Source organism: Lissotriton helveticus, chromosome 11, assembly GCF_964261635.1.
Source record: "Lissotriton helveticus chromosome 11, aLisHel1.1, whole genome shotgun sequence".
In the NCBI taxonomy this organism is placed as follows: domain Eukaryota; kingdom Metazoa; phylum Chordata; class Amphibia; order Caudata; family Salamandridae; genus Lissotriton; species Lissotriton helveticus.
The window spans coordinates 189,825,683-189,847,915 of record NC_136072.1 but is presented as its reverse complement, the minus strand read 5'-3'; the positions used below and the strand labels follow the sequence as shown (position 1 = coordinate 189,847,915).

The 22,233-nt window shown below is 43.8% G+C and overlaps 1 protein-coding gene across 2 annotated transcripts in view; it reads left to right on the top strand.

Annotated features, from left to right (window-relative positions):
- Nucleotides 1-22,233, top strand: part of SMC4 (structural maintenance of chromosomes 4) — a 630,932-nt gene that overhangs the window by 28,142 nt on the left and 580,557 nt on the right. For both annotated transcript variants that reach the window (XM_078666858.1, XM_078666857.1), the window contains exon 6: nt 17,630-17,794. In XM_078666858.1, the coding sequence (XP_078522984.1) occupies nt 17,630-17,794 (165 nt within the window). The remainder of the gene's footprint in view (nt 1-17,629; nt 17,795-22,233) is intronic.

Sequence of the window (22,233 nt, the reverse complement as noted above, 5' to 3'; positions counted from 1 at the left end):
CACGCAGAAAGCAAGGCGGACACCTGAAGGTAAGGTTTTGGCCGCGGGTGTGGAGCAAGCAGCAGTTGTAGCCACTGCTTTGCATTCTGTGTATAAATAGCCCCCAGTGCAGAACTGCCCTCTCAGTACTCACCGGTATGTAGCGGTGGGACGTCCAGCACAGGCAGACAGTGAGAGGTGGTGCAGACCGGGGCGCTTGGGGGTAGGGACCACCCTCTGACCCTCCCAGGGGTGGAGCTCTGAAGAGATCTCACTTCCCCCTCCCCCCACCCCACCCAACTGGCTTGCAATCGTCGGAGGGACGGGCGTACTTTGTATACAATGGGCTACGCTCTGAATATTGCAGTGCCGTGGCAGAGGATGTGGTGGAAGTGGTTAGGTTTTTAAAAGAGAAAAGTCCCTGAGCTTGAGGATATCATTTTAGTCATAATGTATCCAACCTGAGGCGTCTGTACCTCTTTCTACCAGATCTATGAAATGACCATACACACTAACACACACTATAATGTTTTACAAATTAATGGCTAAAACGTCAGTATAGTGACTCTGAAACAGTGTCCTAGAAGCAAACCACATAAAAAAACTCCGTTGGGTACCAGAAAATTAAAATCATCAATTTATTTCTTAAAAAGATATATGCATAATACAGTCTACACAATACATGAAATTAGTACAAAATACAGTTAAAAACCAAAAAGTCGACGCGGCGTTTCGGTGTCTTGAGTGGATAGGTACACCTTCTTCAGGACGGTTTTTATTAAAATAAAATTCACTCGTGATTTGAGGAATTTTAGGTAACAAATTTTCCCTTGGGGATATGGCTTCTTATTCCTTTAGCAGCATATCTTGCATAGTTTGGCAAAGAATTTTTTTATACAATTTTTTCTTCACCTGAGTTCAAATATTGCAACACTCGTAAATAAACGTTGTATCAGGGGTGACCACCGTATGGGATATATATATTTTTTTAAAAACAGGTACAAGTTTCCTTTTTAATAAAGTGCTTACTGCAGTCCCGTCTTATGTATGGGAAGGATGGCTGTTGATGTACCAAAGGAAGGGTCATGAAATATGCTTCCTTCTGCCGTTTGGCGGATATGTCCGTCGTCACTATTTTGATCTGATTTAAAAGCAGCGGCCTCCCTGTCACCGGTTCCTGATACAGCTTCTCGTCGTATCAGGAACCGGTGACAGGGAGGCCGCTGCTTTTAAATCAGATCAAAATAGTGACGACGGACATATCCGCCAAACGGCAGAAGGAAGCATATTTCATGACCCTTCCTTTGGTACATCAACAGCCATCCTTCCCATACATAAGACGGGACTGCAGTAAGCACTTTATTAAAAAGGAAACTTGTACCTGTTTTTAAAAAAATATATATATCCCATACGGTGGTCACCCCTGATACAACGTTTATTTACGAGTGTTGCAATATTTGAACTCAGGTGAAGAAAAAATTGTATAAAAAAATTCTTTGCCAAACTATGCAAGATATGCTGCTAAAGGAATAAGAAGCCATATCCTCAAGGGAAAATTTGTTACCTAAAATTCCTCAAATCACGAGTGAATTTTATTTTAATAAAAACCGTCCTGAAGAAGGTGTACCTATCCACTCAAGACACCGAAACGCCGCGTCGAATTTTTGGTTTTTAACTGTATTTTGTACTAATTTCATGTATTGTGTAGACTGTATTATGCATATATCTTTTTAAGAAATAAATTGATGATTTTAATTTTCTGGTACCCAACGGAGTTTTTTTATGTGGTTTGCTTCTAGGACACTGTTTCAGAGTCACTATACTGACGTTTTAGCCATTAATTTGTAAAACATTATAGTGTGTGTTAGTGTGTATGGTCATTTCGTAGATCTGGTAGAAAGAGGTACAGACGCCTCAGGTTGGATACATTATGACTAAAATGATATCCTCAAGCTCAGGGACTTTTCTCTTTTAAAAACTTATCCACCCTGTCCCATATCGGTTCAGAGGGTACCTCCCTTTTTGTGTTTTGGTGAAAGTGGTTAGGCCAGAGCAGCTTCGGGACGGCAAGTAAAAGTAAAAGCACTTAGCTAACTTCTACGGCCACCGCTCGTGCGTACACCTTTGAACCAAGTCTGGCACTAATGAGTGTAAATCACATGTAACCAGTGACGGTGCCTACAGCCGATGCAGGCAGCGCCTGACCCCTTCCAGGGATCTCGTGCTGAAGAGAGAGCCCCGGCCCCAGAGAGGAAGAGCGGCACACACCAGTGGGGGGCTCCCATGCCTATGGAGAGAGAGCCCCGTGTCGTGCAGCCAGCAGAGAGGATAGCGGCACACAGCAGTGCGGGCTCCCATGCTTGTGGAGAGAGCCCCGCGTCGTGCAGCCAGAAGTGTAGAGGAGCTAGAGTGCTCTGGCCGCAGCCAGCCACCGTTAAAAGGATCCTCCCCCACAGACCGGGTGAGTGGGGAATTCTCAATTTGTGCCGATGAAGGCACATTATCATTGTTTATTTCCTGAGCGGACCCGCCATTGCGGGCCGCTTCAACGATGGGGTGAAAGTGAGGGGTAAAAGTGAAACTTCATGCTGGTTTGCCTGCAAAGAGGGACAGGAGATGTGCGCATGCCTGTACGTGCGTGTCCACAGACCCCAATCGCCTGCACGTGCCCTGGTCTGTACCACTTGAGAGGCAAGTCGCTGACAAGAAGTCTCGCTGGCGGCAGCGCATCGCGCTGCGTCGCCAGGTGCGAGACCTAATAAGGCCACACGCCCACATCTCCCCTACCTTGAAGGCCTTTCATTGGTTACTGATTGCCCAAAAATCCACTTTTAAGCTGATTTGTATGACCCTCCAAGCGGTACATGGGACAGGACTGCTCTTAATCGGGAATAAAATCTCCAAATACATTCAACAAAGGAACCTCTGCTCTAGATTGGCACCTTGCCTCAAAATCCCACCATACAAGGAAAAAAACAGGTGGCACATCCTTGTCTGTTCAAGCAGCCAAACTATGGAACTCTTATCCCCAAACATAAGATCCACAGAGAACTACCTTATCTTCAGAAGACTAGTGCAGAGTTGCCCCCCCCATAACCACCATACTCAACCATAAATATCCAGCGCATCCTTGTGTGTGTGTGTGTGTGTGTGTGTGTGTGTGTATAAGCATTTATTTGGACTATACATGCATACCTACATATGTGTATTGCTTTGTATAAGCCTATTTAATGTTTAAGTATATAGCTATGTTGGCTCTGCTTAACAAGTGTACATATTACTTATAGAGAAGAGTCGAGATAGCCAAAGGAAAGGGTTCCCAAGATATTATCAAAGGTGGTCTGATAAACGCACGTTCATTAGGCGGGCATGCCCTCGAGGTCAGGGAGTTGATTATGGAGCACGACCTGGACTTCTTAGGTATAACAGAATCCTGGCTAACAGAAGACTCAAATCCGGACATTGCAGTCGCTCTGCCGCCAGACTTCACTATATCTAAGGTGGATAGGAAAAATGGGCGAGGGGGAGGGGGTCGCTCTGCTGCATAAGAAGATATTGCCTTGGAAAACTTTCAATCCCAGGTATCAGTGGAGCTGAACATATGGGCTTCTGCTGTAGCATTACTCATACTTTCTCCTTCTCAGGAGTATTGGTGTACCGACCTCCAGGTAATAGTAAGGCCTTCCTAGACTCCCTCAGCGACGCGCTTAGTGAGGTGATGCTTAGGTACGCCAATTTCACCCTCCTTCGCGACGTCAATTTTCACTTAGAATCTAGTGATAGCCCTGGGGTTCTTTCTTTTGTGGAAACATTCCAACTGTTGGGGGTGGAACAAATGGTCCAGGGGCCAACCCATAGGGCAGGACACACACTGGACGTAGTTTGTACCAACCTTGGTACCCTTCAGACTGGAAAGCCACTCTCGCAGATCTGGACCGACCACAGTTTCATCCCATTACATATCTCAATTCCACGAAAGGGGCATAGACTGGGGAAGCTAGTGGCAGGGCCTCCCAGGAAAGAGTGGCAGCACTTTAACACAAACAACCTGCTACAAACAGTGGCACAGGACAAGGTTCCCATTCTTACCGGAGTCCCTGGGGAGGACTAGGTAGGTTCCAGGCTTGGATGACGGCTGTAGGGGAGGAATTGGTCCCAGCCGGCCGTCCAGTGGGACAAAAACAAAGTAAAAGAAAACCTCATAAAGATCCCTGGTTCTCTAAAGAACTGGAAGAACTTCACCTGCAATCCAAGAAGTTGGAACGCAGATGGAGAAGGGGATATGAGGATCCCAACCGTCTGATCTTTAAAAAGTTTAGGAACCCTTACCATGTGGCTATCAAGTTACCAAAAAAGTCTAATTTTTACGATAAAATCTCCATGGCACAACACAATCAAAAAGACATTTTTGCTATTGTAAAATCATTTGTTGATCCTAATGGACTGCATGTTGAAATTCCCTCCTCTCAAAAGTTGTGATGATATTGCAATCCACTTCGATCAAAAAATTAAAATGATTCAAAGGAACTTTGTGAACCACGCCCACTTGGAGGATTTGGAGGCACAGGGGAACCTTAATAGCAATGGAAGAGCAGGCCTCCAAGCTTTTGAATCGGCTACTCTTGCCCAGACCAAGGAAGCTATTTTGGCCTGTAAATCAGGTTCACCAATGGATGCTTGCCCACCGCTGTTGCTACATCACATAATAGATATCGTTAGCCCGGTGATCAATGAGATTGTGAACTCCTCTCTGGCCATAGGGTCAGTCCCGGACGATTGGAAATTCGCCATAGTAAAACCTTTAAAGAAGAAACCAAATGTTGACTCCTTAGATCTTACCAACTACAGACCAATATCTCTGTTACCCGTCTTGGGGAAAATCACAGAGAAAATTGTATAGAAGCAGCTTGCAGATTTCCTAGAAATAACAAAGGCTCTCCATCCTCGCCAATCTGGCTTCCGACCAAAATATTCTACTGAGTCGGCGTTACTTGAGATATCACACACCATCAAATTTATCCTGGACGAGGGAAAGAAGGCAGTCCTGTCAGCTGCGTTTGATTCGATCTCAGATAAAATTCTGCTCACTAGATTAAGAGCATGTGGCATATCAGACCAAGCCTTGTCATGGATAACATCTTTCTTGACTAATAGGACACAATCAATCGCGCTTGGATCATTCAGGTCAGCAGTACAAGTCATCTCTACAGGGGTGCCGCAGGGTGCTTCTTTGAGTCCTCTGTTTAATGTATATATGGCCCCCCTTGTCTCACTGATATCCAACTATGGGATCGAGATAACATCGTACGCCGACGATACCCAATTGATCCTCTCCCTGGATAAGACCACCACCAAGGCAGAGCGAAATTTCAAAAACTGTCTGACGGCAGTGTTGCAATGGATGAGGGAAAACCACCTCTGTTGCAATACTAGCAAGACAGAAATCTTACCAATTGGGAAAGACAATCTTTTTCATCCAAAGGATTGGTGGCCAGATGACACCACAGCACCGCCATCAACTGTGGAAGTGGCTAGAAACCTAGGCGTCTGGTTTGACTCCGGCCTTTCCTTTAAGCCCCATGTTCTGAAACTGACCGGGACCTGTTTTGGGTTTATAAAAACCTTGAGTTTTTCAACCTGATTCCCCTGGTGGCCATAAAGACAGTGGCAGTGGCCCTGATATCATCAAGATTGGACTACTGTAATAGTCTCCTAGTGGGAACTAATACAATCATCCTAAGGAGACTACAGGTAGTCCAGAACGCAGCAGCCAGATTGGTGTTGGGTCTGCCACGTGGGGCCTCGGCCACAGGTGCATTGAAGACCCTCCATTGGCTACCGGTCTGCAAGAGAATTTTGTTCAAACTGATCCTAATAACATTCAGAGCCGTTCATCAGCTAGGTCCCGTATATCTTTCAGCAAGATTCAAGCCATACACTACGATAAGAACACTAAGGTCAACTACGGCTAACCTGCTTAGCGTCCCAGCGTTTAAGCTGGTCACCAGAGGCGGAAGGTCAGCGACCGTCCTGGGAGCCAAAGCTTGGAACAGCATGCCCAACGAAAGAGGGCCACTAAACAAGAGGGGCAGTTCAGAAAACAGTTAAAAACGTGGATCTATGGGCTATCGGTGGATTGCTGCCAAAAGCTTATTTAGGCTTATGTCACCCTTCTGATCGGTTGTTGTCAGCGCCAGGAGACTCCGTTAGGAGTGACCGTTCGCTCTTTATAAATTTTCATTTCATTATGGTTATATTATTCTATGTTTAACATGAAAATAGGTCACTGCATAAATCAGTAAATCTTTATCATAACTATCTACAATTGCTTCACTGTTAAGTTACAATAACATATAAATTACCTTAAAGTACAGCAACACTTGAAAGTCTGAGTTTATTAAATAAAACTTAAATCTACGTTTATTGACTTCCTTATACATATATACCTGCAATGTACTTGTGTATCTTTATTACTTGACTTCTAAATCAGCATCTTCATTGCACTACCCTATATCTCACCCTGTAACTCTCAATATATCCTCTGACTCATCCCAAACCCCATTCTACTACTATCCCCCAAAATAACCCCCTCTAGACTCTTCCCTCCTCTACCCTTAATTGCATCATCTCATACTTCTTACTATTGATATCCCAAATAAATCTTTCTAAACCCTTCCCTCTGACGCCCCCTTCCTCTTTACTCATCCTAAACCACCTCCTACTGCTCTGAGTTCCAATAAACACTTGTAAGTCTTTTCTCTTCCCTCCCTCCACTATCCTTTTCAGTCCAACTAATAGACCAGAGCTTTCCAAAGTGTGTGCCGCGACACCTCCCTGTGTCGCCTCCACTCTGTGGGTGTGTCGCGTGACAGGGGGAGAGACATACCGACGCAGAGAAACACAGAGAGAGGGAGAGAGACTGAAGGATGGAGAGAGAGAGATAGAGAGGTAAAGAGAGAGGAGGGATAGAGAGGGGGAGAGAGACTGAAGGATGGAGAGGGCGAGAGAGATACTGAGGGAGAGAGCCAGAGAGAGAGAGACTAGAGGGAGAGGAAGAGGAGTGAGACAGGGAGGGAGAGTAAGAGGGAGGGAGAGTAAGAGGGAGGGAGAGTAAGAGGGAGGGAGAGTAAGGGGGAGGGAGAGTAAGGAGGAGGGAGAGGAGACAGAGGGAGAGGAGGAGTGAGAGGGAGAGGAGGAGTGAGAGGGAGAGGAGGAGTGAGAGGGAGAGGAGGAGTGAGAGGGAGAGGAGGAGTGAGAGGGAGAGGAGGAGTGAGAGGGAGAGGAGGAGTGAGAGGGAGAGGAGGAGTGAGAGGGAGACGAGGAGTGAGAGGGAGACGAGGAGTGAGAGGGAGACGTGGAGAGAGAGAGGGAGAGGGGGAGACGGAGAGGAGAGAGAACCCCCTGTAGGAAGTTCGGCTCGCTCGCATTACCGTGTCACAAGATGAAGATTGTCGAAAAGGTGCGTCACCGATGTGGAAAATTTGGAAAGCTGTGTAATAGACTAACATGGCCACTGCTCAAATTAATTTCATATCTGCCTATACTAATTTCCCACAATTTCTCCTCCCATGCTTACTGTTTGCCTACAGGGAGGCCCCACAGAAAGGGGTTGGTTTCATTCCTTTTGAGCTGGTGTTTGGACATCCTGTGAGGGGGCCTTTGAGCCTAAGAGAGTCTTTAGAGAAGCCTCTTAAAGAAGCTAAGGACAATGTGCTTGATTATGTGCTAGGCCTGAGATCTAGAATGGCGGAGTAGATGTACAAGGCAAACAGGAAACTGGAGGCCAGCCAGGAGCTAATGAAGCACTGGTATGATCAAAAGGCTACTATGCCTGAGTGTACTCCAGGACAGTTTGTGTGGGTGTTGGAGCCTGTGGCTCCCAGGGCCCTCCATGACAAGTGGAGTGGGCCCTATCCAATCTTAGAAAAGAAGGGTGAGGTTACCTATTTGGTTGACCTTGGCACTCCCAGGAACCCTTACAGGGTCCTGCAGGCGAATAGATTGAAACCCCACCATGACAGGACAGACATGACCATGTGACTGGTCACTGATGAGGGTGTGGCGGAGGAAACTGAGCCTGTGCCCGATCCCTCTACTAATATGCAAGATGGGTCAGTGGAGGGAGTTGTACTCGCTCCCAAATTGACAGACCAGCAGCACAGAGACTAAGCAGGTGCTGGAGCAGTTTGCTGGCCTGTTCTCTCTGACCCCAGGCATCACTGAGTGGTGTGTGCACCACATTGACACTGGTGACAGCCTACCTGTCAAAAATAAACTGTACAGGTCGTCTGACCACGTCAGAGCCAGCATTAAAGCTGAGGTTGCTAAGATGCTGGAGCTGGGGGTAATTGAACCGTCTTGTGTCCATGGGCCAGTCCAGTGGTGCTGGTACCTAATCATCAGGGAGGACCCAAGGAGTTAAGGTTCTGTGTGGACTACAGAGGTTTGAATGCAGTCACAAAGACTGACGCTCGTCCTATACCTAGAGCTGATGAGCTCATTGATAGGTATGGGGCTGCTAAGTAGCTGAGTACTTTTGATTTGACTTCAGGTTACTGGCAGATTGCCCTCACTGATGGAGCAAAGGAAAGGTCAGCATTCTCTACACCAGAGGGACATTATCAGTTCATGTTAATGCCCTTTGGGTTAAAGAATGCACCTGCCACCTTCCAAAGGTTGGTGAGCAGGGTCTTGACTGGGTTGGAACAGTTCAGTGCAGCTTACCTGGATGATATAGCTGTATACAGTTCTACCGGGGGTGAGGGGGGGAATCACTTAAACCACCTAAGGGAAGTGCTTCAGGCCTGACTATTAAGGCAAGCAAGTGCCAAATAGGGCAGAGTTATGTGGTGTACCTGGGCCACCTGGTAGGTGGAGCCCATGTACATCCTCTCCAAGCTAAAATCCAAACTATTTTGGATCGGACAGCTCCTGTTACCCAGACTCATGTCAGGGCATTCCTTGGGCTGACAGGGTACTATAGAAGGTTTGTTCAACATTATGCGACCATTGTGGGGTCCCTAACAGAACTGACTTCTAAAAAGAGGCCCAAAAAGGTGAATTGGACCCCAGAGTGTCAGAGGGCTTTTGACACTCTGAAAGCTGCTATGTGTTCAGCACCAGTGTTACTGGCCCCTTACTACACAAAATAATTTGTAGTTCAGACTGATGCTTCAGAGCAAGGGATTGGGGCCATTTTGTCACAGCTAAATGAAGGGGGCCTTGATCAGTCAGTTGCCTTTATTAGCAGGAGGCTTCTTCCCAGAGAGCAGAGGTGGAGTGCCATTGAGAGAGAGGCTTTTGCTGTGGTGTGGTCACTGAAAAAAATTTAGACCATATTTGTTTGGGACTCACTGTCGTGTTCAAACTGACCACAGGCCTCAGGTGGCTCATGCAGATGAAGGGAGAATCCCAAGCTGTTAAGGTGGTCCATTTCCTTACAAGGAATGAACTTTACAGTGGACCACAGACCTGGGGTTGCCCATGCCATTGCAGATGGACTTTCCAGATTTTTCACTTAGCCGATGAGGACTACCAGGGTGTAGGTTAGTAACCCATCACCTTTTGTTGGGGGGGGGGGCGCGGCTATGTTGCAAAGTCATCCTGTACCCTGGGCACCCCCAACTTTTTGCTGACTGGAACTGGTAGGTAGTAACTGACTCTGACTGACACTGGGCTCTGTTTATCCAGGCCTAGGGCCAGTGCCAAGCTTAAAGGAACACACTAAAATACAGTTAAGAGACCCAACATACACTAGGGTACACTATGGTATGGTGGGGTACTCCTGTAATTGGTATGACCTACCCCATAAGCCCCTAGTATGTAATAAGGCAGGGGATTGAAACTACCTAGAAGTCTCCAGCATCCTGGGGCATGGCAGTTTAGAGGCCAGCAGATTTTCTGCACCAGCATGTGTGCAGTGCTGAAGCCTGAGGTCGGTTTAAAAGCAGCACTGGTTGCCAGGACAGCTTTTAAACCTTTAATTGTGCCCAAACTCGACTTTGGGGGTAGGGACCCTTAAAAAGAAAAAAACCTACTATGTTTTTGCATATTAGGGACCCCATGGTATCCCAGGGGTGGGGGGGTCAGTTATCTGTAAGGTACGCCCTTATAAAACACGTTAATATGCCTGGGTGAAGTGAAATTTTACATTTCACTCCCCACATTGTATTAAAGAGTTGCTCAAATTCGACTTTGATGCTAGAAGAACTGGGTATGGAAGATTTGCAATATTTCTGCAGATTCAGAACCCCCAAGTCTCCCATAGTTGCACAGGGAGTGGGGTCCTGTAGAAATTAGGGAACTACTTATAAAATATGGTTTTATAAGCCCTGGTGCTAAAAAACTGGCCCAAGTCATTTACCCATTGCAAACCCCATGGCCCATAGGTTAACATGGTAGAACGTTATTGATTAATAAATATTGATAGAGGACTAGCCGGACCATTCAGACTTCCCAGAATGGTAGTAGTAAATCCAACAATATGATATTGTTGGCTTTATCCTAAAGTGTACATACAAAAAGTTAAAAGACTTTCTTGTTTGTAAATCCAAATTCAGCCTTTCAGTGGTCTGCCCTGATTAGTCAGAGTTAAGTGGATTAGATAGGCTGCTTAGAAGAGGTGATAAAGAACCCCTCTACTGGGAGGGCTGTTTGCTGGTCTATAGGATTGCCAGGCCAGGGGGGTGGAGTCGTAAACCTGGATTTCAGTTTCACTCTGACACTCTTGACCCAGAGTCAGGGCTAGGCTTAAGGAAGGTATGTGCAGATGGTAGGGGGAGAGTCCATGGAAATAAGCCATCCCATGGGGTGTATTTAGCCAGCTTTTACCTCCTTGCTGGAAAATCAGCCATTATGGATTTGGAAGAATGATGCACTCTGGGACAACCTAATGCCACAGTCTACAGGATGTGGTCATAACTATGAAGAGTTGCCCTGCTCTCATTGGTCAGAAGTGACCTGGTGCTTGACCCAGAGAAATTTGAATAAGTATCTGAACGAGGCAGAGCCCTCTAGATCTGCTGCTTGAAACTTACTGAAGCTAGAAGTGCCCTGCTGATAAGAAGTTCCTGTACAAGGATTTCTAAGGCCTGACATCTGAAGACTGCACCAAGTGAAACTGCAGCCCTGTGGATTACCTTGCTTGAAAAAGACTCTGTGGACTCCCTGCAAGCTACAGGTTAGCAGAGCTCACCTGAACAGCCGCACAAATAATTCAAAGCCTCGAGTACCAGTAGATTTTTAAGGGTTTTGTTCAAGTGGATTGCGGAATTGAAGTTTCACACTTTCGAGGACTCTCTTGGAGATACCAGAACCTTGGATTGTGTGTTGGATACTTTGGGACCCGCAAGCAGAACTCCAGGAAGGTGTTCTAACTGGACCCTGCTTGCTGAAGGAGGCGGCCCCACCACAGTGGAGAGAAAATTGTTCAGAACAATTTATAAAGGTGTGTCCCTGACGGAGAAAACAATTTTTTTTCGTTTTGGTGTCATTTAAAAGATTAAAAATATCACCTATTTTTATAAATTGGTGTTGGATTTTTATTTTGTGTTGTGTCTTAATTATTTACTGAAATGGTGTTTTTAAATGCTTTACATGCCTGTCTTTGAAGTTAAGCCTGTCTGCTCGCAGCCACATTACCAAGGGATGAGCATAGGAATACTTTTCTAAGACCTATTCTGAGTCCTATCATGTGTTAGTAGCCTTATGCCAGTGGCAGACCTAAATTTGCCCCTACCAATAACCCACTTTCCAACAATAGTGCAGACTCACAGTACAAGATCGTATGCATCAGTTGAGGATTACACCCTTGAAATTCCACTGCAAAGTTACATTTTACGATCATTATAGCTGTATTTATATGCAATGTTAAATTTACAGCGGTTTATAGTTTGTTTTTTCTATACAAGTCGTTTGCATACTTTCCTGAGCATTAAAGAATGTAATCTGTTTTTCGCATGTAATCTCATTTTGTTTTTCAATATTACTTTGGCCACTCTAAATGTTGGTGCCTTTTTCACATACGATTATTTGTCATGACTCTAGGAGGAGTACTCTTGAGATGAGGGTATGCGATTAGCTCCTCAATGCAAGACTATCCGCTTGTATCTTGGCACCAGAAGAGGTTCAGATCCAGTACCAAATGGCCTACTGGAAGTATGCCTTTTTACCCATGTAAAAATATATAATTGTAGACGCTTACGTTTTAATTAATTTTTTTAATCTGATTTATCTTCTGTTTGAATTAAAAGTGTTATTAAAAATGCAGCTTGTTACTTTATTCTTAATATCCTTTAGTCCCTAACTTTCAAATATTTTTTTCAAAATGTTTATTTTTAAGTGTTGGGCCACCCATCATTCTTATCCTAGCAGTAATTACCCAATACACAAACTTCTTAAACCTAAGAAGCCCTGCAGCCCTCACCCATTCACATTGGTTAGCACCCCATGTTTATGATCAAGGTCCCGTGGGCCGCAATGCACATGGTTGTTTTCTTGACAAATACATTGAATTGGAAGCATTTTTCTGCTCCGAAGTACGTGTTTCTGTGTTAAAGTGGCGGATTTCATGATGTATGAATTTTGTTGGGTGCAAACCACCTTTTTTTCCAAATCTCAAAAACACACTGGAACCCCTATAAATGTAATCCACTTCAGAATTTCACCCTATAAAAAGTTCATAACTTTTTTTAAACACCCCCCTAAAACCTAAAAAAAAATCTGAGCTCATCCAGCACACTGAAACTACCTAACATCTCATACATATTCAAACGTTCACACATCCTACCCCTGAACATCAAAAAGGTAAACGTGTTCGTGTATACCTCCAATGTCCTATATATGTTGCGTGTGAGTGTGTGTATATATATATCCATTTAGGATGAACCAATGTCAGTGACAATATTAAGTTGATGTAAAGCAACTAATCTGAACTGATCTGCCAGTTTATCAGAAGAACTGTTCAGATACTGATGTTCGATATTGCAACCTTAATGACAATTATGTTGATTAGTTCCACTAGAAGTCCATTTTTAGTGTTTAGGTATTTGATTTATCATGAGTCCTTCCTCACTGCTATTTAAAGATCAAATGCGCGACAACCTTTGTTTTTCCATATGATTAAGACTTGTCTTGAGTCGAAACGCGTTATGCTGCCACGATTAAAAGACTCCCTATTGATTAGTTGGTGGGATTTTATTTACGTCTCCAAAGGAGGAATGTTTCTCTTTGGAAATATTCGGGGATTGATGCTCCCTAGCAGGCCTCGACGCAAAAGGCTGGGTGTCCTGAGCATTGTATTTGGATTATATATATATATATATATATATATATATATATATATATATATATATATATATAACCAAAGGTTACAGAGACGTTCTAGTTAGGCTCCCTTTCTCCATCACTCTGCAAATGTGCCTCCTGGCGCACTACTAGTTGGGGAATGAAGTCCCCTTGTCTCTTGAGGGTTTTGAGGGACAACTAACCCTCCTGTTACCTCCAGTAAGACTCACACAGCTGGATTGCTGAGAGGTCGTCCGAGGCCACACCCCTTTCTCCACCACACTGCAAATGCGCCTTCTGGCACTCTGCTGCTTGGGGGGGAAGAAGTCCACTTTAGTCCAGAGGCTGTCGTAAGGCAAGGGCACTTCTTGCCCCCTTCCCCAAGCAGTGCGTCGAGAGGCACGTTTGCAGAGTAGTGGAGAAAGGAGGCATGGCCTACTTCTATTAGGGCCGTCCCCGTGCCAAGAACTGCCTGGGAGGATGGGCACTTCTATTTTAGAGTTTGACCCCAAGGGGATGGTGGTGCCTGGAGGTTGGGGGGGGGGGGGGTCTGCGAGGCCACACCATATTTTAATTTGCCCTGTGGGGCTTGAACTGGTGAAAACCCACAAGTGGTAGAGCAGTTTTGAAAATTAAATGATGCAGTTGGTTTTTCTGAGGTCCACTGGAAGACTGTAAAAATTAATTTTATTAACCTGCAATCATGTAGAACCCTCTGAAGGGTAAGAATTGGCTGCCAACAAACTACGAAATCCAGCATGCTTTGTGAAATACTCACCTGTGAGGCCCATCGGATGGCAATATATTCATCAGCATGCAGACAGCTTCTGCAAGATTTCAGTAAGCCTATGATTAAGGAGAGGAGTTGGCCTAACGGCTAGGGCGTTCGAGTCTTGGTAACGGCGCCAAAACCTCCTGTGATTCTGGGCAAATCACTTAATCTTCCCGTGCCTAAAATGAAAGTGTGTCCTCATGTAACGTAACTGGAAAATATGTAAAGCGCTCTGGTACCTGATTCGGTTTGGGTCTAGTTCGCGCTATATAAAACTCTGCCAAAAAAAAAGGAGCTGGGTGCTCCGAAACCGGTCAGACAAAAAAGAATCGAGAATGCAAATGCTGGTTTCCCTCATAAAAGAATGTATTTTTTTTTTTTTTTAATAAAAAATCAGTCTTGAAGATATGTAGGCTTTTGGATAGTTACCCCTGCAGAATCCATGAATTATCCTCACTCCTACATTACATTCATCTAGCTTCTATGCCTTCTCATTTCCAACTTTCAAGTGTTTTTCTGAAGACACTGGTTACTTGACCTACATAAATGCCCTTTAATCTGTGTTCTGGCTTAAGCGGATGCTATTCATCCGTGTATATTAACAGGGATATTTGCATAGCAACTACCATGGAATTGTGTTGCTCTTTTTCAGGATCAGGTAAACTTTTATATGCAGATTGTCCTGCCAGTCAAGGAAACTCTTTTCTGTACTATAGCAATATTTTACCAAAACCTGCTAATGTAGTCACTCCGCTACTAGAGTCCCTTTAAATCCTTGTTCACCAGTGAACTGCTTTCAATTACTACATTTTGCGTAGTTGCACTAATGGTTTCAGCAAGAACATGCACACTTGCCCCATCAAGTCGACAGAAAAATGTATTTACTCTCCATTTTCCACTGACTTCAATTCTGCTACAGAGCAGCCCTAGTTCTGGGAGAAGTGTGTCGACTGTTGGCATTCTCGGTCTTCCGCTCACTTGTTGCATGCACGTCGAACTATGCAGACACATCTTCGTCCACATATATTTCTGATTCAGAATACTTTTAGTTCGCTTAATAGATGTTGTCACACATGCCCAAATGAACATCCTCCCTTTCAGTTTGTAGAGGTGCGTCAAAACCTTCTAATTCAACGGTATTTCTTATACTCTTCCTGCAATGTATTTTCAGATCCTCCTCGCGGATAACCATGTGGACGGCAGAGAGCCATCGGCAAACAATGGCAAGGCTGTGCTATTGAATGTCTTCCATAATCAAGGGGATGCACACAACAGTATAACCAGGTTCTGCTTATTGAAGTGCCTGTACACTTAGCCCTTTTGTTGTGACGTGTCTGCTATACAAACCACAGGGATATGGTCTGAGAAGATGTAGAGGAAATGTTTGGTTTATTCGGCAAAGGCCAATGAGCCTTTCCCAGATCATTGCCGCTAGAAACGAGGTAGTTGTAGCCAAATCTAGTTTGAGTTGCTTAGTGATTGTGGAGGTGTATCTCCACTGTTGGATTCAAAGAACTGAGGGTCTTTCCCAAACATGGTAAAAGCTGCAATGCATAACCACTATCCTTCCCAAGTATCTGCTTTTATTGCATCGAATCAAGCGTGTATTCAGTTTGCTTCCTCATCCCATGAGACATTTGTGCAGTAATTAGACGTTGCCTAAAATATAATTGTGTACTGTTGAGGTAAAAAAAAAAAGTACCTTTTATGCGTTTATGTACATAAGTGTCACTTGTGTGTTTTCAGTTTAACAAAATGTAAAAATAGCCCGCTTTTTCCCCCCTTGGGGTTACATTGTTACCTCATGCTCCCCCACGTTTGGATGCCTCACAAAATATTGTTCTTTTCTTTGGTATTTGAATTATCTTATTTGTAAAGGTGAAAGAGCAAGCACTAAATAACAGATTGACACCTTTCCTTACTTTTACCCTCTTTTGCAACTGGCTGCTGGCAACTCCCAACGAGCTACAGGGAGAAGTATGAAGTACCAGATTAACCAGGGCAGTTGTATTTGTCCACGTTTCAGGAAAATTGCATTTTATTTGATGTCATGCAACCTGTAAGCGGGGTTGTTGGGAAAAATGAGTTGATAATTTGCTGCATAAACGCCACTGTTTTGTTGGTTTTGTGCAACTTGACTCTAGCTAGAACGTGACTCCCACTAGAAAAGTCTATAATGTGCATTATTAAATTAACATTGTTTTTAGTTTGTCTCACTAACGGTACCAAATGTCATATAATATGAATGCAATACATGTATTACTCTGAACAAAACTTACTCTGAGGTGCCACAAAACTAAGGCTGTCCTTGTGCACACTGAATCGTTCACATCTCCTATCCTAGCTTCCCCCTCCTCCCCTGCCACCACTAACCCTCAAAATCTTCATCTTCCATGGTGCATGATATGGGTGTTTTGCTTATGCCAGCAAGTAAATGCTGTTTTGTTCGAGTCATATTGCACCCCTTTAAGCCTCTCCTTGCTTTATTTTTGCCTTGGTTGGTGCACAAGTCTTGCGTTCAGTTCTCACTTAAAAGAGAAGACAAATTGCAAATTCCTTAAACAATGATTGCAGTGAATTGGGGGCATTGACTGTTAATGCTTCATGATCTTGCAGTACATGTACTACTTTAGAAATGTATGATCGGCTACCCAACTGCATGTCTACCAAGTGTTAATGGTGTTCCTATTTTGTTTGCTTTGAGTGGCAGCCACAGGGCAGCACTTTGGTCGATGCCCAGTTTCCTATTTTACCCCGAGGGCTGATCTTTAGTCGAAGAAAAATTTCCAATTTGTAAACCTTTATTATTCTTGAAGAGTTTGTAACTTTCCACAAAATATTTCAGTACAGGAGTTTAAGTAGTAGTAAGTAAGCCTCCCAGACTATTCTTAGGAAAGTTGCACTTCGCAAAATCTGATTCTGGGGTTATATTAGTAGTCTGGATATGCAATGACCACTGCCCTCAGGGCGTCACTAAAGTGTCTTCATCCAACAAAGGGGCATAGAAGATTGTTGTTCATGGATTACTCCTCTTTTAACTGATTGCATTGGTATGCAACTCTGGAAATACATTGCTGGAAGTCATTGACCAATCAGTCTTTTGTCATAATCACTTTAGGTATTATCAAGACCAAAACCTCGTATGTTCATCAAAAGTAGTTAGAAAAATGCAAAATGAGAATCCAAAAGTAGTGTTTAGTGACTGCATTCAAGTGGCAGTTTCTCAAACCTGTGAACCACATTGGTGTTCGTAGAGGGGGTTGCTTGCCTTCTATTGGCAGATTCTCAGTCCTAATAAGAATAGGCATGTTGGGAACCAAGAAGGTGAGGACTTGACACAATTAAACTTGGCTTACAAAAATTAAATGTCTGTTGTCTGTTGAAACCCTAAGAATCATGAGTTGGTTGATATTCACCTCTGTATTATGAACCTCATAGCTTTATGGCTCTTGTATACAGTCTTGGTTTTCTTCTTTAAATCTAGAGGAACACTAAAGGGGACCACTTATCGTTTGAAATAAGCTTTTTGCCAGATTCTAAACAATTTTTGATATTCTCATTAATGGAATTACTGTGTTGGATACTTTCTTGCAGGGTGAGGTTGAACAAATAGCGATGATGAAACCTAAAGGCCAGACTGAACATGATGAAGGCATGCTGGAGTATCTGGAAGATATAATTGGATCAGAAAGATTGAAAAATCCCATTCAGGTTTTGTGTCGCAGAGTGGAGCTTTTGAATGAACAAAGGGGAGAAAAGGTGAGGTTGTTGTTTCAGCACTTGAATGATTTAGAATCGTAACTAAAGTGGTTTCAACAATTAAACAAAGCTTATTTAGTAGTTTGGGGCTTTGTTCAGTTAAATGTCTGAAGCTCAAACACCTGCTAATGTGTATTAAAACGAAGTAGCTTTATTCTCTGCATTTGATTTTTTCCAAGATCACACTGCACCAAGGGAATAGACATGCATAATTGTAGGATCTTCAACTCTTGTCATAAATTTGACATTTATATGCATGTGATTCATTACCTTGTGTCAAATGTGCATTAGTTTAAGGAAAATCGGCAGATTTGTGATGGAATGTTGGGGAGTACGTGCTAGAATGGATTAATGCCAATTGATTTTTGCAGTGCTTTGATACCACTAGCAATGGTTGACATTATTGTATTTTACATCTAAACTATTTTCTTGAATTCATGACTTACCAATTAACTGCACATTCAACTAAACCTTCATGCTCATTTTTAAATAACCTATTGGATCTGCTTAAGTGGTTACGATAGTTATCCTACAGTCATAAGTTAATTAGGTTAATTTAAGAATCATAACTTTGTTCCTATATTACTTTACGTGTAATTTGACATTCTCAAACTTACTAACTTAGAAACCGTTTTGTTTACCACAATTACATCAACATGTAATTGAAGTTACTCGTCCTTTTTTGTTTTTTTTTGTTTAAATACATCACATCTTAACTTAAATATCTTATTTATAACTTAACATTCCAAACAGTGTTACAATTTGGAGTCATGCGAAGGGAGTGTAACATAAAATTCTGAGTTTCCTACTTCTAGAAATGTTTTTAACGTTATGTAATATTGACATGTGCACATTGTGCCAAATTACTATTGATTTTTATGATGGAGACTTCTATCGACCTCACATGCAGTCCTCCCTTAGACGCCTTCCGTTCGCATTGGGAGTTGAAACGCCTGTCCACACCTCCCTCTCCTGCCCAGCGTACTGAAGATCAAACGAGTCCGGGCCCAAGTCATGCTACTGGCTCCAGACTGGGCGAGGAATGTGTGGTACCCCAAACTTGTGGCCATGAGCATTCTTTCTCCGATCCAGCTGCCCCTTAAGGAAGACCTGTTGCAGTGACGGGCAACGTTTTGCACCCGAGCCTGCACAACTTTCACCTCCAAGTGTGGCGATTGAGTGGTGAAAGAGGAGGGCTTTTAATATGCTCACCTGAGGTGTTTGTCATTTTGAGAGCCGAGTGTCCATCCACAAAATATGTGTCTGAAGAATGCTGGAGATGTTCGTTGCTTTGTGCTCCTCCCAAAACGTCAAAATTCAGTTATCAGCTACTTTCCTGTTTGTTTGCCCCTAGCTCAGCAGACCCTTGCTGTGGCAACTGTTAAAGGCTACTGTAACAGGAAGCACAAAACTACTCCAAACTGCATGATAGAAAGTATAAGGATTTAGTGGTAGATTTAGAACAAGGCACAATGCAAGGCTCAGAGCTTTCCTGATTTTATTTTAAGCTCTCGCCCTTCTGGTGCGTCAAGATGGTGAAACACTTTGCCCTCTGGAAAAACAAAGAGGAGGCCTTACATTTCTATCAGGCTTTAAACAACTGAACCGGTCACCAGATACACCTGCACTTTTTTGTGAAATTTAACTTCCTGTCCCAACACCAGGATGCTAATGGTGCCGGATCCCCTCTGGACCTGAGCTCGTACAAAATCCCAGAGACTATACTGTGACGTCCTTCATAGGGCACACACCTGTGAATGTTGGTAGAAAGATCCAGAACATGCAGAAATAAGGGCAGACCCTCTTGACCCGTAACACACACCCCCCATACCTTTAAAAAGGAATCTCTTCAACTCCTCTCTCTTAGCCACAGGTGCTCCCCACAAGGATAGTCTCACCCCACCGAATAGCGTCATGACACTGCCCACAACAGAAGCCCTTGTGCCCTTACATGTGTGAATTGCCTGAGGCGGCAGCGGCCTCATTCGTCATTCCTTTCCTCTGGGCAGTCGATTTGCAGTCGTCTCTTGGCTCACGCTGCTTGTGCTCTCTCCAGATCACAGCTGATCCGCCTTCCAGCTTGGGCGCATGCCGCCAGGGCCACTACTTGTGCTTCCATTCGGCCTCTCCTTCTCTCCTCAATGCAGTCCCTCTGGCTGTTCTCCCACGCCAACTGGATCACTCCCAGCACACTCTTGCAGTCCTCTTCAGATATCCCGTTGCTGTTCTCGCCCTCCTCTGCTGTGCACAGCTTGTGCCTCTTCAGCTCGCCTATAAGACGGCATCAAGCCTAGAGGGGGTTTCTTGCAGAACAACTAGTACGGTAGTTTAGGTGCCAGTAATGCCCCTGGGGTCTTCACCAGAGGCAAATCGGATTGGATTTCCGACATCCCTGCCACAGCTCCTTCCTAAGTTTACCTGATGAACCATCTCTTTTCAAGTCGTCTGTTGTGATGAGTTTCTTGAAAGGGCAGATAAACATGTCCCAGACGACACTATGTGGCGCTGCAGTGGGACCTTAATTTGGTACTCCCTTACTTTTCGAACCCATGCACAGATGTCCTCTTTGTCTCTACTGTCAAAACTGCTTTTCTCATTCCTACAACGTTAGCGAGCCAGCAAGTGAGGCAACTCTTGGCTTTGTCAGTAGTTCCACCATATACATCTTTCTTCCTGGACAAATTGTCCTGTGGACAAATAGAAAAGGCATTCTTATCCAAGGTCACACCCTTGCCCCAGAAGGGAATTAATCACATTAATAACCTTTTTATCACTGCCTCTTCCCTCCAAGGAAGAACTACTCCACCGCCTTGACCCGAAGAGGGCGTCTAGTTACTACGTAGCCTGCACCCGATACTACTGACAGGATTATCAACTTTCCGCCAGCCTCTCTGGAGCTAAGAAAGGCAAAGTGGTGCTAAAGAGGACCATCTCTAGATGCATTGTTATTTATCAAGGTCTGTTATGGCTAGCCAAGAAACTGCACCCTGAAAGCTTGTGCACTCACTTCACCAAAGTGAAGGATGCCATCACTGTGCTGGCATGCAGTGCCGGACTGCAACGTGGGTGTCTCTTTATACGTACAAAAACATTACTGCCTAAATAACTGGTCCAATGGGGCAGACAATTTGTCAGATCTGTCCTGCAGGTTTTCCTGGTCTGAGCCATTACACAGACTGCTGACCTGCTTTGATATCTATTCACATGGTGAGGAATCTGTGGATAGAAGTCTTTATCAGAAGAATAAGTTACTTACCTGCGGCAACATCTTTGTAGTTAGAAAGGCTCTAACAGAAGATTCCTCACTAACCCTCTGTCCTCCCCATTCTGTTCAATAAACTACTATCCAGAATAAGATGCCACAGCAAAAGATCAGTGAACTCAGATTTCCATAACTCTGCATCGAACATCGCAGCTAATGATCAGAAAAAACTGACCGTTTACAGAGGTGGCAAATATATAGGGGCCCGACATCCTATCCGGAGTGGAACGGATCTTACTCAAAACTGTAGAATGCCACTGGTTAATGGGTCAGTGAATTGCTGAAAAGTTTCTGGATTTAGCTTGCTATCGGGGGAAACTCGCAAGTTGAGGAATCTCTGGATAGCGAGTCTCTACCAGAAAAGGCGTTGCTATAGGTAAGTAACTTGTTTGTTAGGATTGCTACACCTTTCCAATCACACTTATGTGGACATTTGAGTCTAAATATCCAAAAAATGAAAGTATAAAAATGTGGTGCCTAACAGTAACCGGAATGCCAACCTGGTAGAAAGTGACTTAATTCTGTCACGTCTCATATGCTTGCTTAGGTCCAGTTCAATGTGAGTAAACAGGAAGTCGATAAGCCCCTAATGCCACCTCTTTGATTTTACAGAGCTTTGTTACTCCGAATTGAGTGAGGTCAGAGTGTATGAAGTAGCACATAAGTGGATGTAATTGTAGTTCAATTCCAAGAAGCTCTATTCGAAACAATGGTGAAGTTAATTATAAGTAAAACCGATCTCCTTAAAATGGGAATTCAATGAAAAGGAAAATTAAAAGATAATGCGGATACAAGATAGGCCTCATTAAAGAACACATTGCCAGTCACTAAGGTTGGGAAGTGGCCCATAACCATTGAGCCCAAGCTGAGGGCTCATAAGTGTTAAAATGAAGATGGCAAACAGAGCATAGGAAATCTCTATATTCAGGCCACACCAAAATATAACAGTGATAACTCCAAGTACAACTGCTCTCTGTTTGAAGAAATTCCACCCCTCTAATTCTTTTAAAAAAAAGCCTTATGACGCAATATAGAACAGACTATCCTTACAAACGCAGCATAACCTCTTCCGTAACATCGTTTAATATGCATGAACAACACACAAGACAATAACTGAGAATTAAAAAAAAAAATAATTTACAAGGTATAGGTTGAACAGGTAATAAACAAACAGCCT